Below are 18,380 nucleotides of genomic sequence, written 5' to 3' on the forward strand. Positions count from 1 at the left end.
TTTGTTTCTTAATTTTATTTGCAGTTAAAACAGAAGCAGGTGACAAAACCAATATAACAAATTACAAATACAACAAACACAATGAAGAATTGGGTGCCAGACTCTGCAAACATGAATAAGCAAAGCCGCGTTTCACAAAACATCCCTGAATGAACGACCTGATGCACACATCTGGAGGCGCTTTCTTCTCAGACCGGCAGTTTTGGTGAAACTAAGTCAGACGAAAAATGAAAACAGGCACTTTAGGCAAGATGGACATGCCGAGCTACAGCAGATTCAATAACTGGAGATTCCACTTCACCTAAAACAGTAACAGGAAGTAAATAAACGAGCTCACACAATGAGGCGGTACTTTGTGAACGAGGACCCGTGTGAGGATAGGACTACTTGGTTTACTTATTTGTCTTTCAGAGAAGAAACACTCGTGCTTTGATCCTAAAAGTTGCAAATAAAAGTCAGTGGAGTGACGCAAATGTGGAGGCTTGAAAGAAGGTACCTGGAGTTTGATCCAACAAGCTCTGGTTTGAGGACGGTGATAAAAACATTCAAATGACTCGAACAATGCTGCTTTGGTGTGAACAAAATGACAGATATCTTACCTCTAATAGGGTTCAAATCAAGACCGAGACGTCGCTACGACTCAAACCCCAAAATAAACCAGAAGTGGACAGAAAATGTGGCCGTTTCATGTCAGTTAATTGGAGGTAATTAAACCCAAACTTATGCCAGGATATCACCATCACATCACCAGCTCTGAAATCAATCAACAATTCTTAAAAGCTTGATTTATACTTCTATGTTGAATCTCTGGCCTGTTTGGTGGTGATATGCTGTGTTTGCACAGCTTTTTGACTGCCATAAAACAAAATATAACTGCTTCTGGTTAGCTCCTAATGCAAACACAACCGCCATTAGATTTCCATTTTCTCATTTTCATAGCTCTACAAATTGTCTTCAGACATCTGCTCTCTTTTCTGCGTTGCTGTATTTTTAGTTCGTGTTCGTTATCTGTTATATCTTCATCTACAACACGGCCCGCTTCGTTTCAATCGAGAGGCACGAAGAAACCGTACAGCTTTTGTGGTGTAAGTGCAGCACAAATGCTCACATTAGCGAAGGCTCTGTGTCTGTTGACTATAAATCAAGCTTTACGCTGAAGTTTCGTACGCCATCATCTGAAAGAACAGAAATCCACTGAGAGAGACAAACTTTCACACAACCGAACACAAGATAAATATGTAATGTACATGTGAAAAAGGCAGTTACAATAAAGAAAAACCTTTTACGTTTTGAAATTCTGCTTGATTTAGCTCTGAAGATGCTTTAAATGTGGATAAAAGTCGACGTTACTTCACTTTATTTGCAACAGTGAAGCCCCAATGATATTTGGAAATACATTTCTTAAGCGGATACCTTGTTCTCTGGACTTTTGTCAGGCTCGTAATGACAGCGCCTCAGTTCCTACCAACCAATCAGAGCTACGTTTTCCAGAAGCATCTTCAGGCTGAGCTCGTGTTTGTTCAATGACAGTAAACGGATCAAACATGTTCAGGTCAAAGGAGCTTTAGGGAAACACAGGTCCGGTCTTTGATTTGAAGCGGCTTGAATCGTATCACTGCTTTGGCTGTTTTCTGTCACCTGACCTTTTTGTTTTTCACAAAAACGTCAGCGGTTTCGTCTGGCTCTTTCCTTTATGTGCTCAGTGCAGTGACAGATCCTTACCGCTGCCTCCAGAGTCCCTGATGTGTTCTCACTACTTCTTCTGCACCTCCTGCAGCAGCTTCAGGGCAGCCGTGTTTTTTGGTTCCACTTTCAGCAGACTGTTGAGATCTTGCACGCAGGCCTTGACGTCCTGCAGGGATCACGACAAGAATGCAGAGTTCAAAACTAAACGAGGCTGATCAGAGAAGAAGAACTGAAAGAAAACGGTCGAGTTTCAAGCTGTAAAACCTAAACAGTGAGCTGAAATTCTGTGTAGAAAAACATCTTTTTCTATTAAGAGTTATTGAATCCACAGTTGATATAAATGTACACTACCGTTCAAAAGTTTGGGGTCACTTAGAAATGTTCTTTTGAAAGAAAAGCATTTTTTTCAATGAAGATAACATTAAATTAATCAGACATTAAATTTAGACATTATTAATGTGGTAAATGACTATTCCAGCTGTAAATTTGTAATGGAATATCTCCATAGGGGTACAGAGGAACATTTCCAGCAACCATCACTCCTGTGTTCTAATGCTACATTGTGTTAGCTAATGATGCTGAAAACCCTAGTGCAGTTATGTTAGCACATGAATAAAAGTGTGAGTTTTCATGGAAAACATGAAATTGTCTGGGTGACCTCAAACTTTTGGATGGTAGTGTATAAATGTATAAAGAGATGCCATTTTTGAACCGTAAATAAAAATAACAAATCCAGTTTGTGACAACTAAATTTACAGGGTTTCTCTGTGGAAAACATAAATTTACATACCAGATTTGTTTAACTGATGATTAGAAAACCCTTGTGCAATTATGTTAGTACATGAATAAAAGTTTTCATGGAATACATGAACTTGTCTGGATGACCCTAAACCTTTAAACGGTAGTGCATATAAATCTATTACACTGTAAAAACTGTATTTGAGCTGCAGTTAAAGTAAAGTACTGAAGTTTACTTTTGTGGATTCTACCAACTTGAAATTCTACTTTGTACCTTTAAACTGACATTCTAATTCCAGCCACAGTGCTAAAATTAGGTCTACTGCTCCTTCAGTGTTATGATATCTAAGTTTCTTTAAACTTTTTGGCTGCAACTCGATTAAGGCTTTGTTACACGCAGCATTACAGAGAAAAAAAAAAGGAATCCAACATTCCTGAACAAAAATTTTTGTTCAGTACATATTTCAGTTGGAAAAAGTACAAACTTCTGGTTTCCTTAAAATGAAGTTGCAGTGATGCAAAGTGTTCATTTGAAAGGAAAGAGTGGCTCTAACTTTAAACCAGTTGAATTCATATTACTGCTTAAGAGAATCTGTTTTCAGTTGAAGCACTACATTTTATACAACCATTCAAAAGTCTGGGGTCATTCAGAAATGTCCTTATTTTTAAAATTAAATGAATCAGAAATCCACTCTACACATTGTTAATGTGGTAAATGACTGTTCTAACTGGAAGTTTGCACAGCTTGTGTACTTTCTTAAATTTCTGTCGATTCTTACTTGACTTCTGTCTTTTCTTGAAATAATTTTAAAGAAGTGACCACGTTTCAGAATGTAGCAGACAATTACAATATCTGGACTTCCTCCTGTACAAAATCTGACACTTAACAGATTACAGTTGTGCTCCAAGACCAATTCACTGGAAAAAACTAAATCAGAAATTAAATTTTATGAGCAATGTGGCAAATTGAACACGCTGTGGGAAAACTATAAAATTCAGAGAAAATATCCGACTGTGATTTTCTGACAGATTCAGTACTTAAAACTCGATAGAGCATCAGAACATAAGATACCATCAAAAGAGTGACTGTCTAAATAACCAATGAAAACTTCTAATTAAATATAATTTAATCCTGGCATTAGTCTCAGTATTTAATAACACCTTGTACATTCTGAATAGCGGCTCACTGCATTAAATTGATTAACTGTTCAGCTGTAAACACTTCTGTTGTTAATTTCTCAATTTTCACTGTGAGTTTAACATCCCGGACACAAAACTTTCAAGCAGACAAACAAAAACTGGATGTTGTAATGTTCAAGAATGTTGGTTTAAATCAAATTATTATTGTATTAATTTTAGATAATTAGAAGACAAACAGTCCACTGTTCTCCTCCTCTTAATTTTGGCCGCAACACAAAGATTCCCAACAGAAGACTGCAGTTACCAAGAACATATTAATAATAGATTACTATTAATATTATATATATTACACTGCCCGTCCAAAAAAACAAAACAAATCGCCACTTAGAATTAACAGCAAATACGTAAGAGCCTTGCATTGGATAATTACTGCAGTGATGAATAATTTCAGCTGCAACAACTTATTTAACCCTATCTGATGCAGTGAGGAGCTTCTCATTTCTTAAACAACCATGTAGGAAGACATATCCTGTGGTCATGGAAAGGATGTTAATTAAACAATAATCAAATTATTGGCCTGCATCAAGCAAAGACAACAACTAAGGAGATGAAACTACTAAAATCAGGTTCAGAACCATCCAACACATTATTAAACCCTGAAGGATAGTGGAGAACCATCATCTTTGAGGAGTAAATGTCGTCGGAACAAACTCTTAGATGATTGTAGGAAATCAACAGTAGAACTCACGGCTTTGTTTAATAGTTAAAGTAAGAACATTTCCACATGCACCATGTGAAGGAAACTCAAGGGATTGGGACTAAACAGCTGTAGCTCTAAGAAAACCACTGATCAGTGAGACTAATCAGAAAAAAAGCTTCAGTTTGCTATGGAGCATAAAGATTGGACTCTGGATCAATGGAAGAAGGTTATGTGGTCTGATGAGTCCAGATTTACCCTGTTCCAAAGTGATGGGGGCATCAGGGTAAGAAGAGAGGCAGATGAAGTGATGAACTCATCATGTCTAGTGTCTACCAGCCTGTGGGGGTTTGTTTATGATCTGGGGTTGGTCAGGTTCACCAACGTTATGTTCCCAAAGAATGAGGTCAGCTGACTACCTAAGTATACTAAAAAATACCAGGTCTTTACATCAGTGGAGTTTTTCTTCCCTGATGGTGTGGACATGTTCCAAGATGATGATGCCAGGATTCATGGGGCTCACATTGAGAATGAGTGGATCAGGGATCATAAGACGTCATTTTCACACATGGATTGACTCCACAGAGTCCAGACCTCAGCCCCACTGAGAATCTCTGGGATGCGCTGGAGAAAACTTTGTCTGACTCTCCCATCATCAACATAAGATCTTGGTAGAAAATTAATGCATCTCTGGACAGAAATAAATGCTGTGACGTTGCAGAAGCTTATTGAAACGATGCCAGAGTGAATGTGTGCCGTTCACAGAGCTAAAGGAGGTCCAGTGAAATATCACAGTACTTGTTTTTTGGATGGGCAGTCATAATTACATTATTATGTGTTCTCTTTACCTTGTGATCTTTGTAAAGACAGAAAAAAATAATTTCTCAGACTTTTTACATCCCTAATGATCAACCAACTCCTGACTGTTTAACCCACACTGGACTTCCTGGACTGAAGCACCTGTTCAAGTGATCTGTCGGATTTAATGACTAAAAACAAATTATGCTAGTTTATTTAATCCTGGCTGAGATCTGACCACAACCGCAGCACGTTCATCAGCACGCTGTTTTCCTTGTCTAAGTTAGATGTCTAAACAAGAATGACACCTCTGTACAGGTGGAAATGAGCTATAAAAAACAGCAGACAGGAGATCTGAGTCTGCTGTGCCAGCACAAACATTTCTTTTCTTGCCATTTTTCACAACTCAAACCTCCAAACACAGAGTTGAGAGTTGTGCTGCATGGAGCTGTGAGCTCACCGTGTCCTGTCTGTGTGTGGAATACTGATGAGGAAAGGCTGCCGGGGGAAACGTCAGCAATTATGGAGGCAGGAGATGCTTTTTATTTTGTCGCCCACCCTAAAATCCTCCAGACGCTTTAAAAAAAAAAAAACACCTGATTGCTCTGTGTGGGAATCAGAAACTGAAGCGGGTGATGAAGATTGAGGGTCTTACCTTGAGCTCCTTGCGAGCCTGAGCCCTCCTGTAGAGAGCCTTGACATTGCTGCCGTCAATCATCAGGGCCTCGTCACAATCCCTGACGGTGTCTTTGTACTGCTTCACTGACAGGTAGCACAGCGCCCTGATCACACAAACACAGCAAACCACAATCAAGCATCTGAAAACAAATTCAAGCCAAACACAGCAAGGCCTCTTTTAACCTTGAACTCTTCATGCATAAAATGTTTGTGAACACATGTGAGTGTTTCAGTGAACAACATTTCTCAGACAGGAAGGTCTCTCTTTTTATTTATTTTTTTACTGTTTGCTGGTTTCCAAGAAGGCTGTAAAATTACTGCAGCCTACACTTCACTCCAGACAGTTTAGGATTTGCATTTATTCTTAAAACCCCGTAAAGCCTCAAGTTAAGAAATAGCCAGAAAAATCTATTATTTTTTTGTTGGCAACTTTTTGCTCACAACAATCTAAACCAGGGGAGGTAAACTCATTCTACTTCAGGGGCCACATTCAGCCCAATCTGATCTCAAGCGGACTGGAAAGTCACAGTATAATAACCTAGAAATGACCACAACTCCAATGTTTCCTTTTTTTTAGTGCAAAAAAAAAAAAGTCCATCTAGAAATATTCACATTTAATGAATTGTCTTTTTATAAAACATTATGAACAACCTGAAATTTCTCAAGAAAAACAAATCCAATTTCAACAGTATTATGTGTAACACTCACTCTGGAATAGTTCATTGTTGGCCGTCAAGATTCCAACATGAACGAGACACCTGCCAGTCACAATCAGTCACAATCAGACACTTGGGCTGAATCCCAAACCGCCCCCTACACACTATCCCTACACGCTACCCCTCCGTTTGCGCGTTCCCGCAGAGGGTCCTCCATATTAAGGGCCGTCCCAAACCGCGTAGTGCGGAGGGAGAGTGGACTGTTCAGCCCTTAAATAGCGAGTCTGCATCGATGCTCACTCTGGACAACTTTTTCAGAAGTGCAACGTCGAAATGGAGGAGGAAACAACATATCGATGTCAGTTCCACATGTGTCCATTATTTCTCCCACGCCTTTTTCACACTGACAGAACATCACAAAAAGAGTGGTGAAAAAAGATAAAACAAAAGAAACAAATATTCTCTGCTGACGTTTGATTTAATTGTGCGCCCCCTGACACCTTAAAATTTGAACACAACTGACAGAATTCATTTATTCATTCATTCATTTGTTGGATTTGAAATGCCAGACAATAGGATTGGAAAACATGCGAGTGAAAAAAAGTGGGATGCTTTCGTCTTCTGGAAGCAGCAGCGATCCTTGATAGTTGCAGCCTGTGCCACAGCGCTACAGCCACGCACAGTAGGCGTCTTTGTGTTACCATGGCGATGACGTCTTCCGTTTTCCGGTGAGGCGACAGGGCGCCCCATTCTTGACGATCGTATTTATACCCTCCCCCTTCAATAATAGGTGCCCTCCACAGCTGCGAGTGTGACTTCTTTTGGAGTGACACTCGGTAGTGGAGGGGGAGTGTGTAGGGGGCGGTTTGGGATTCATCCAAGCAGTCACAGTCAGTCACTTCCACATTACTGGACCTCCTCACCGTCAGTCAACACCCCTGAACCAATCCCCAGCAGTCTCTCTCACCTGGAATCCACCCCATTCCTTTGTTTGAAGCACATCAGCTTCATTCAGTCACACACAGCAGGAATTTGAACAGGATCACCTCACACATCTCTGGAAACCACTCACTTTTCACAAGCCTGGACACTTGGAACTCATACCATTAACCCTTTAAGCTTCAGTCAATTCCAGCCGTTTTCAGTACAAAAAAATCGCTAATATTCTATTTTTAAATTTAAAAAAATTACAAAAAATACGGGGAATATTGGACGGGCATCGCGAGGTGCTTTTCCTTGAAAAGGACCGATTCGGGGATTTTATACCGACTTCAGGACATGTTTTGGACAAAATAGTTTACTGGCTTGTGTCATCTGGATGTAAAAGGTTGGATTATGGCCGTTTTTTGTGGAATCTTTTTTTGTGTGTAATAATAAACCCGGAAATGTGAGTCGCGCTGTGTGCGTTGAAGCCGTGTACAGAGAACGGATGGATGAATATTCGTTTTTGTCGGACAAATGTGTTTTTCTCACCCGCTGTGGTAATTGCATCTGAAAGTGGTTTATACCGGCGGATTCATGAGAATCTAAGCTTTCCATCGGTGTATAGTGTTTGTATAATCGTGTTTGCAGCCGTCGGACATTCTTGAAATTCCTATGCAAATTAGTAGGTGTACTGCCGGCGGTACACTGAAGCTTAAAGGGTTAAGGAGGAAGTGAGTTAAACTTTTGCTAAGCATGTTAAAATCTTTTTAGTATCATGCTAATGCTCATACAAATGCTAAGCCTTCACCCCTGGAACCCTGCTTTTGGATTTCTGGATGTCCCCCACCTGAACCCATACTGTGCTGAATGTTGGTTAGGCTTCAATGGAGAATTTGATTTGATGGCGAGCTACCCTGGAACTAACTGTAAACAGTTGGCTAGATCACCCCTTCGCCCACCCCACTGTTGGCAGGCCTCACAGCCTCATCCCTTCCCCACTGGTGTGGTAGGACTTGCTTGCTTTAGATAGACTGATTCACCTTGGTTGGATTTGTTTTGTCTCTTTCATGGACTTGTTTTGAATGAACTATTTTAATTAACACCGCTGGCAACAGTGGAACCACGCTCACCTGTATTTATTGCCAAGCTGAATCTAGCACTGTTGCTTTTGATTGTCAAACGTGAAGCTACTGAATTCTAGGTAAATGTTTAATTTATTCTCAATCTGATTTTCTGTTAATGTTTTGGTTTATTTATTTTTTGGTCATTGTTTTGACTTGATGTATAAAAGTATTTTTGTTTATTAATTTTTTTTTAATACATTACTGGTAATCTAATTTGAGCCTTGTGTTCATTAATTTTCACACAGCTCCCAGAGCCAAACCTTTCCATAGCCTAGCCCTTAGCCCACCATTCCAAGTGCTACATATGTCTCAGTTTGTCATTTACAAATCACAGTTTATCTACAAAAAGACATAAAACATTTAGTCACAGGTATCTGGAACTGAATGATATAACTTGATGATCAAAACGATAGAAGTCAGACAAAAAACAACCATAACAAGACAAAACATTACAAAAAGGAGACAAAATGACAAAAACAAGAAACAAAACAAGAAAATAAGACAAACGAGAGAAAAAATTTGACAAATTACAAATGTGCAACAAAAAATAGACGAATGACAAAAAAATTACACAAATGACATAATAAAAGACAGACGCGGCAAACAACACAAGCGAGACAAAAAATAGACAAAACAACAATGATGCACCAAACAATGAACAGAGCAAAACACAAAATGAAAATTAAGACAAAATACAGTGTTCACACTTAAAAAAAAAAAAAAACTGTGATTACAGAGTGGAAACAGACATCAGTATACAAGACATCAGCAGCTACCATGAGCTTCATTGGATGCATTTGGTAAGTTTTAAACTGACTCCTAAAACACCCAGACGTAGAGGCGTTTTGTGTAATGCAACAATAAGAGTCTCCACCGTGAAAACAAACACTACTGAAATTCCTGTTTCAAAAGCTGATATTGGAATTGCAGTCACAGCATTATTATCACAGTTTACTGAATCTGAGTAATTCTCGGCATGCCACAGAAAACAGTTTTTGGACTGTAGGTAAAAATGTTTTTAAAAACAGATTCTGTCCACAATAAACCTGCAGATGTAGAGAAGAATGAGTGGCTCACCGGTTGGTGTAGGTTGTGACCTCAGTGGGGTTGAGTTTGAGGCTCTGGGTGTACTTTTCTATGGCCTTCTTATGCTCTCCTTTCTTCACCAGGGCGTTGCCTTCGTCTTTCAGGGCCTGGCCTTTCTTTCTGTCTTTGTCACTGGGCGCTGATGAGGATTTAAAAAAAAAAAAAAGATTGAAAAAGTAAATCAAAGCATGCCGTTCACATGCTGCAGGACTCAGATGTTTTGCTGGTTTTACTGCAGTTTTCAAAGCACATTTTCACACAATGTCTGTTTCACATAAATAGAGCTAAAGTTGCATCATACACACTGCCATTCAAAAGCACGAGGTCACTTAGAAATGTCCTTATTGTTGAAAGAAAAGCCGTTTTTTCCAATGAAGATAAGGGGTACAGAGGAACATTTCCAGCAACCATCACTCCTGTGTTCTAATGCTACATTGTGTTAGCTAATGCTGTTGAAAGGCTAATTGATGATTAGAAAACACCTTTGTTCAATTATGTTAGCACATGAATAAAAGTGTGAGTTTTCATGGAAAACATGAAATTGTCTGGGTGACTTCAAACTTTTGAATGTAGTGTATATAGTGGAGCTAATTCCATATTTAGTGACCACAGCTTGTACAGCTTTTTGTGTCTGGCTAAGTCCTTCTGATCGCATTGAGGAATTTTCAGCGGATTTTTTTTCTGCAGATTTGTTTCAGACATCTTACAGGTGCATCATGTTTAAGATCTAATCACATATTTAATGATGTTCAATCAGCGGACTGTGAGAGACACTTTTAAAGCTTCACTCTGTGTTTCTTCAAGCGTTTCATGGTAGATGTTGAGGTCTGTTTCAGAATGTTATTCTGTTGGCAAGATTCTTCAAATGCTGCCCCTTTTTTTCTTCAAACATACAGTACCGTTCAAAAGTCTGCGGTCACTTAGAAATGTCCTCATTTTCTTCATGAAAAGCAATTTTTTTGTCAATGAAGACAACATTAAATCAATCAGAAATCCAGTCTAGACATTGTTAATGTGGTAAATGACTATTCTAGCTAGAAACAGCTGATTTTTAATGGAATATCTCAATAGCGGTACAGAGGAACATTTCCAGCAACCATCACTCCTGTGTTCTAATGCTACATTGTGTTAGCTAATGGTGTTGAAAGGCTCATTGATGATTAGAAAACCCTTGTGCAGTTATGTTAGCACATGAATAAAAGTGTGAGTTTTCATGGAAAACATGAAATTGTCTGGGTGACCTCAAACTTTTGGATGGTAGTGTATAAATGTATAAAGAGATGCCATTTTTGAACCTTAAATAAAAATAACAAATCCAGTTTGTGACAACTAAATTTACAGGGTTTCTCTGTAGAAAACATAAATTTACGTACCAGATTTGTTTGTTTGCTTGGTGCCGTTCTGTTGTGGTGTGGGGTTTGGTTGTGGTGTGGGGTTTGGTTGTGGTGTGGGGTTTGGTTGTGTGGCCTTGGCTGCATTTTGTTGGGCGAGTTTCTCCTTCACAGACAGAGGAACTGTGGGGATGGGAGGAAGCTTTTCTCTCCATGATGGACCATCTGCCTCTGTGAGTGCCTTTGTCATCCTGCAAAACAGGAAAAAAACAAAACAAATACTTTGTTTAGTGCTTTATAAAGAAGCAGATGCAGCTTGTATGCTGCACAGAAAAGGTAAAGGATGAAAGCCTCTGGTACTGGAGGCCATTTTTAAATTATGCTGGTCAGCTGTGTTAAAGCTCAGAATAGCTGGACAGTGGGTTAAAACCAAAACTATCTGGTCTGGATAGCTTTCACACTGAATAATTTACTGTGTTTGTCAACCTTTAACTGTAAACCAAATGGATAAAATTAGATCAGTGTAACTAAGGCTGCAGAGAATATCGCATCCAGGTGACATCTGAAATAAAAGTTTCAGTCACATTTTACACAAAAATGCAACTGAAAGTTAATGTTTTTTCGGGCACTGTAAATCTCAACTGAGCATTCCAGCTTTCATTTCAAAGCAGAGAATACTGCTGACACAAACACAGCTGACACTGATGTAAGCAATCCTTCATGACAAATAAAACATGTCCGGTCTACCTGTTGGTGCCGTCATGAGCCGCTGCTATGTTGCAGTCAATCTGCAGAGCGGTTTTGTAGTCTATGTAAGCCTGTCTGTAACGCTCCAGAGCTTCGTAGGCAGCAGCGCGACGAAGCAAAGACTTCACATTGAAGGGGAACAACTCCAGAGACCTGCGAAAAAACATGTACAGATTACAAGGTGGGTATTTTCTTCAGCTGAGACAGCAGAATGGAATTATATTGTTATATTGTTGTTTGACTCAAGGCTAAAACCTGCACGATAAACACCTGAAATGTGTCTTTTAAAACCATTTAAGGGAGATTAAACTGTATTGTAACTCAAAGTCTCTGGATATTCTTGAACATCAGAGCCACATTTGAAAAGAAAAGCCAAGTTAGAGAAGCCAGAAACAATAAAAGGTGAGAAAGTGAAGCCCAAATAGAAGAAGAAAAATGACAAAAACTAAGAAAGCTGCACAAAATGAAAACTCAGAATTACAAAACTGGGTGTAAAATGATAGACATACAAAAAAAACACTTACATGTTGCAGTCTTTGACGCATTCTGCACAGTTACCATCCTTCAGGTAGCTGGCTGCACGGTTAGAGTACAAAATGCCCAAATCCTCTGGGTTCTTTTTACCTTAAAAGGGGAAAAATTGTCTCTTTAGAAGCAGCATTTCAAACTAAAATCAATCTGCTCTGTCCGTCAGAAGACCCAAACACAGAAGACTGTCTGAACTGTTAGTATGAAAGAAATATGGAGTCCTTTTACTGATTGAAAAAACATTGATTGTAGTATCAGAACACAGACTGCTAAAGATCCAATTAGAGTCAATGGCAGTATATTTTCATTATTTAAGAAAATAAATCAATGTGCAGGCATTACTTTATCACTGATGCCATTTTTGCAGTAAACAAAATGCACCAAGAGGTATCTCACACAGACATACGACACAAGGTTCAGGTGCCACAACGATCAAACACACTCTACATTTATATCTCTAGGTGGACTACATACACTGCTCAAAAAAATTAAAGGAACACTTTTTAATCTAAGTATTGGATCAAGTTAGTCAAACATGTGGGATACTGATCTGGTTAAGTAAGTAACAGAGGAGGTTTTTAGTCAGTTTAAACTGCTTTGGTGTTCATGAATTTAACAACAGATGCACTAGAGGGGTAACAATGAACAACCCCAAAACAGGAATGAGTTTACAGGTGAAGGCCACTCACATTTTTTTCCTTCCTAATGTTTTCTGACTTTTTCAATAGTTTTGCACTTGGCTAGGGCAAGTGTCACTTCTGGTAGCATGAGGCGATACCTGGACCCTACAGAGGTTCCACAGACAGTCCAACTCCTCCACGATGGCACATCAATGCGTGCCATTGCCAGAAGGTTTGCTGTGTCTCCCAACACATTCTCAACAGCATTGAGGAGATTTCAGGAGACAGGTAGTTAGTCTAAGAGAGCTGGACAGGACCGTAGAAGCTCCTCAACCCATCAGCAGGACAGCTATCTGCTCCTTTGGGCAAAGAGGAACAGGATGAGCACTGCAATAGCTCTACAAAATGAGCTCCAGCAGACCACTGGTGTGAATGTCTCTGATCAAACAATCAGAAAGAGATCTAATGAGAGTGGTCTGAGGGCCCAGCGTCCTCTAGTGCCCGCTGTGCTCGCTGACTGGCATCGTGGAGCTCGGTTGACGTTTGCCATAAAACACAGGAATTTGCAAGTCCACCACTGGTGCCCTGTGCTTTTCACAGATGAGAGCAGGTTCATCGTGAGCACATGTCACAGACATGGAAAGGTCTGGAGAAGCCGTGGAGAACGTTATGCTGCCTGTAACATTGTTCAGCATGACCGGTTTGGTGGTGGGTCAGTGATGGTGTGGGGAGGCATATCCATGGAGGGATGCACAGACCTCTACAGGCTGGACAATGGCATTCTGACTGCCATTAGGTATCAGGATGAAACCCTTGGACCCATTTTTAGACCCTACACTGGTGCAGTGGTCCTGGGTTCCTTCTGGTGCACAATGCCCAGTCTTATGTGGTAAGAGAACTCATGCAGTTCCTGGAGGATGAAGGAACTGATGCCATTAGCTGGCCCCCATGCTCACCTGACCTGAATCCAATACAATGCCTTTGGAACATTATGTTTTGTTCCATCCAACACCATCAGGTTGCTCCTCAGACTGTCCAGGAGCTCAGTGATGCCCTGGTCCAGTTCTGGGAGGAGATACCCCAGGACACCATCTGTCATCTCATTCAGAGCTTGTTCCAACATCGTCAGGCTGCATACAAGCACATGGAGGCCGAACAAACTACTGAATACTGAATTTCAGCAAGATGGACTAGCCTGCAACATCAGTTTTTCACTTTGATTTTGGGGTGTCTTGAATTTAGCCCTCCTGGTGGTTGATAATTTTCATTTCCATCAAACAATGTGGCACTTTTCATTCCTAACACATTATCCAGTCCATATCAATGAAAATATCCAGTTTGTTTTTCCCCACATTGAAATAATGATGTGTTTTCAAAGTGTTCCTTTATTTTTTTTTAGCAGTGTATATATCTTCAGGTTGTAGTTAAGTTATACTTACTGGACTTGTCCAGCTCCTTGATTGCCTGGCTGTAAAGAGTCGTGGCCTCTCCATACTGGCCTGTCTTGAAGCGTTCGTTACCAGCCTGTTTCAGGTCTGACCACGACTTCAGCTTCTGTTTCTGAGGCATGTCTTCTTTTTAACTGTTACCTGAAAAGAGGAAATACTGCTCAATATCTGTGCATGAAAATAGCAGCTGATCAGAGTTAAATGGCGTCAGATTTTTAACAGAAGAAACTCTATATACCTTCTTATAAACTAAAGACATGCACACACTAGTGTTCCTTTCAGAACACTAGTGTTCCTTTCAGAACACTAGTGTTCCTTTCAGAACACTAGTGTTCCTAACACTGATCTTCTAAATGTTCCTTCATTGCCTCCAAGTCTAAAGTAATTTCTGCACCACTGTTGCTATGGTAACGTAGTTAACAGTGTACCATGCTCTGTTATTTGGCTATTTCATGTTTTATGTTTACTTTAATGATGACCTTTGACAGAGAAAATGGTTCAGATTAATATTGCAGATTGTGTAGAGAGTTTCTGCTATTTTTCTTGACGCATACTACTTCAAAATTATGCTTGCCAGTGATTACCTTAACTGCATACAGTCCTCGACTGACGGAATGAGTCTGTCATAACCAATTACAGTTTTAAGCCAAGTACGTCAGTAAAAATACTGCTTGCCCAGTTCAGGAAAAGAAGACGTTTTTTTCTGATCAGCACTTTACAGTTAGGATCCATTCATTATTAAAAACATAACACAGCACTGTAGTGGAAGTTACATGATGATCGCTGTATAAAATATTGATTTTATACAAATGAATTGCCATATTGATTGAGCAATAAAATTATCTTGACAGCTGATAAATCAGTCATTACATAAACGAAAAAAAAAGAATTAGATTAATCAATACTACTAATGGTTAGGTGAAAACCTTGAATAGATTACACTGAGAGCCATATTTGCCTGTCTCTCAGTTATAATGGTAATACCTAACAAGGTATCAGCCACTTTGAGTTTTGTTATTAGCATTGGCAGTCTGTGTCGAGTGTGAAGTAGACTGGATGGTTAATGGATAATGTTGTTAAAACTGCAATACCAGAGGCCAAGCAAACAGTCTGCTTTGTACAGGCACCGCACTAGTCCTCCCTTTCCTGCATTTTTGGAACCACAGGCCCAACCGAACTGTGCTTGGAAGGTTGTCAGCAGCATCCCAAGAGTCGTTAAATCATTAGGAAAGCACAAATTTAGCCTTTTCTCTCCTGACACAGATTCAGACACCTGAACTCTGACGATCCCCATGCAGTTGTAACACCGATGTTGTCCTTTTAACATATTTAAAATGTGTGTACAGCTGCTTGAATATATGAAATTCACTGAGACTGTACTCTGTACATTAGGTCAAAATAAAGGTGTAACTACAACTAAAGGTGGAGACATTCCAGCATTGTTTAAAGGTTCAATCTGGAGCAATTAGTTGATTAATCTGACATAATCGGAAACATTTCTAATTATTGATGGACATCTTTTCCAGTATTTGAACCAGAACTACAAAAATGCACATTAAAATACATTTTTGATTTCAGCTTCTTAACCCTTAGATGCATAAGTGGGTCAAAAATGTCCCGATGAGGTCGTTTTCTAGCAATACCTTGGTAATGAAAGGTTTTTGTCATGTCATATTCCAGCTACTCCTCAACAAACATGTTTTTGATATATTCTATTTAAATTTTTAAGTCATCTTTTGTACTTTTAAAGAAATTGTAATATTTGTGTTACTAACCCAAGCTCTTTATCACTGATATCATACAAGAGGTAATGTACAAATCTTGGAGGGACAGAAGGTAGCAACAGCCAGAGGAAAAGAGAGGAAAAATGTAAAAAAAAAAATAGATGTTGACATTCTTCCATTGCTGTTCTATGTAATGTTCTTGTTTTTCCATTCTCAAAATGTTAAAAAATCTGCTATAAAGAGAAAAACAAACATATTGCAGCCCTAAATGAACCTGATTTGGAAAACAGTTTCCCAGCAAAGCATAAAAGCATTGGGGCAATAACATTTACTCTACAAATCTGCATCATCGTGCTAATGTTCTCAGTGGTTGTACTGTCCTGGGCTTTCTGCAGCAGTGAGGTACATTAGCTGTCATGTCATTCAAAGGCCACACGCTGTGCACCCACATGAGCTGTGCCAAATGTTGCATCCATCAAATACACTGTGTACTTTAGGGCTACATACTGAACCCATACCTGCTCTGTCTTTACATATCGACTATATTTATTAGCAATTCTGACGTTCTAAGTTAAGTCAACCCAGATGGGGAGAACGATAACATTCGAGTCCTCTTAAAACCTGCAGTTATCATGGTGTGGCAGTTTATTAGATAAGAATACCTAAAGGTTATGATCATTTGTTACTGAAACTGCTTCTGCCTTTATTTAAAACCTGCATTTTGTTGACATGTATTGTGTTAGAAGAGTGTCAAATATTACACATTGTATATACAGTACATCGTAAATGTGGTGGATAAATCCTAATTATAATCACATTTTCAATTATTTCAGATGCCCTAGTTTTAGCTACCTGGATCTGTTAAACCTCAAACCACCAGTAAATGTTAGCTAACAGTGACATTATTTAGCAGAAGCTCGGGTTACAAACCGTGCCCATATATCAGTTTACCCAAATTACACGTTAGCTTAACTAGTTGTGTACTTGTCTCACTGCTAATGGTGACTCAGGTAGATTGTCTTTTGTGACAGTTTGTCGAAACTAACTAGAAAAGTTTAAATTTTTAAAAAGAGGCACTTCTGGACTCCAAAGTTGCGTTTAGTTTAAACTTGCCTTTTCTCCACTCTTTTTTGTTTTTTGGTCGCTTACTAGCTAAGTTAGGTCGCAAGCTAAGTTGCGCTAACTCGAATGGTGTTTGTCGTTAGCAGGCGCCGCTAAGCTAGCCGGCTAGTAAAGCTAGGCTACAGTTAGCAATGTTAGCATCTCCTCACCAGCTGCTCGGCGTAAGGGATTGGCAACGCGGAGAAGGAAGTCCCCGCTCTTCGCGACACGAAAGCGGCTAAACGGCTACCGACACCTGAGACTGCGTGTTCCGTTGGTAAGAGCCGGTAACACTGACATTCCTCTGCGCTCCGGTGTCGTCCACGAGGTTCTGCTCTGCCTCGGTGCGGAGATTTGAGTGGCGTTGGGGGGGTCGAAGAACTTGCCGGCTGGATCTAGCAACTTCTCAGTTTGCTAGTTTGGGGCGAGGAGGGGGGAGCTGCTGTACTGTATCGGTTTCGCTTCAGTGTAAACGCTGCGTTCAGGTGCTCAGAACAGTGTAGGAATTTCAGTGAATAGGTTTTAGGTGAGGGTTAGATAAATAGCTAGGTTAGATAGCTAATATGTTGGAAGCCTAAAAGTGGAAGAAGTACTAGCGTTTTTAGTAGTAACCTTGTACAATTTGCCTCTTGAGACCCGAACTTTGGTTGGGCTTGCATTTTAGATTTCTTCTAATTATTTGGGATAAGGAGTAACCAATAAATATAATAATTGGATAATATATAATATAAATCATTATATTTATTTTATTTATATCATTATTGTTGTTGTCACTTTTAATATCATACTTATTGTTATTTTTATTGTTATCGTTATTATAGGAAGGGAGTTGACTGAAGGGAGAAACCCCCAGCAACAAACAAGAACCGGAAGAGGCTGTAGTAAAGGCTTGGAACCATGGAACACAGCCTAGCCGCGCTAGACAACCCACGGCAACAAATTTAATTCTCTGCCAGGGTGGGTCTAGTTACCCTCCATAAGGCTCGAGGCTGGATTCTCCTAAAACTGGCCGGACCAATCACCATGAAGCGTAGAGTCAGAAGGCGGGCGTAACGAAGTGACGACAGAGGCGTGACGATTCTGACAGAAACAACCGGCGCACAATAAACAGTTATCTTTCGACTCGGCTTTGGCCACAACCCTTAAAGATTTGAAGCTAAAATTCAACTTGAAAGATAAACAAAGGACGGCACTGAAGTGTTTCATTGAGAAGAAAGACGCATTTGGACTTATGCCGACGGGATATGGCAAATCCTTAATATACCAGTTGGCTCCGCTGGTTGGGAAGCTAATGGGACTTAGCCACAATCCGCCGGTGCTCTCGGAACTACATCAGCCTATTCGTTGCGTTGAT

At 39.8% G+C, this 18,380-nt stretch overlaps 1 protein-coding gene across 1 annotated transcript; it reads right to left on the reverse strand.

Moving 5' to 3' along the window:
• tomm34 (translocase of outer mitochondrial membrane 34) lies at positions 1-17,502 on the reverse strand. The gene is made up of 8 exons (XM_051948516.1): positions 17,197-17,502; positions 14,193-14,342; positions 12,130-12,229; positions 11,606-11,758; positions 10,901-11,109; positions 9,519-9,666; positions 5,715-5,841; positions 1-1,852 (listed from the first exon to the last, which is right to left on the reverse strand). The coding sequence occupies exons 2-8, from the start codon at positions 14,320-14,322 to the stop codon at positions 1,754-1,756; spliced, it is 966 nt and encodes a 321-aa protein (XP_051804476.1). The 5' UTR covers positions 14,323-14,342; positions 17,197-17,502; the 3' UTR covers positions 1-1,753.
• Positions 17,503-18,380: the final 878 nt, after the last annotated feature.

The sequence above is a fragment of the Acanthochromis polyacanthus genome, chromosome 5 (assembly GCF_021347895.1).
Source record: "Acanthochromis polyacanthus isolate Apoly-LR-REF ecotype Palm Island chromosome 5, KAUST_Apoly_ChrSc, whole genome shotgun sequence".
In the NCBI taxonomy this organism is placed as follows: domain Eukaryota; kingdom Metazoa; phylum Chordata; class Actinopteri; family Pomacentridae; genus Acanthochromis; species Acanthochromis polyacanthus.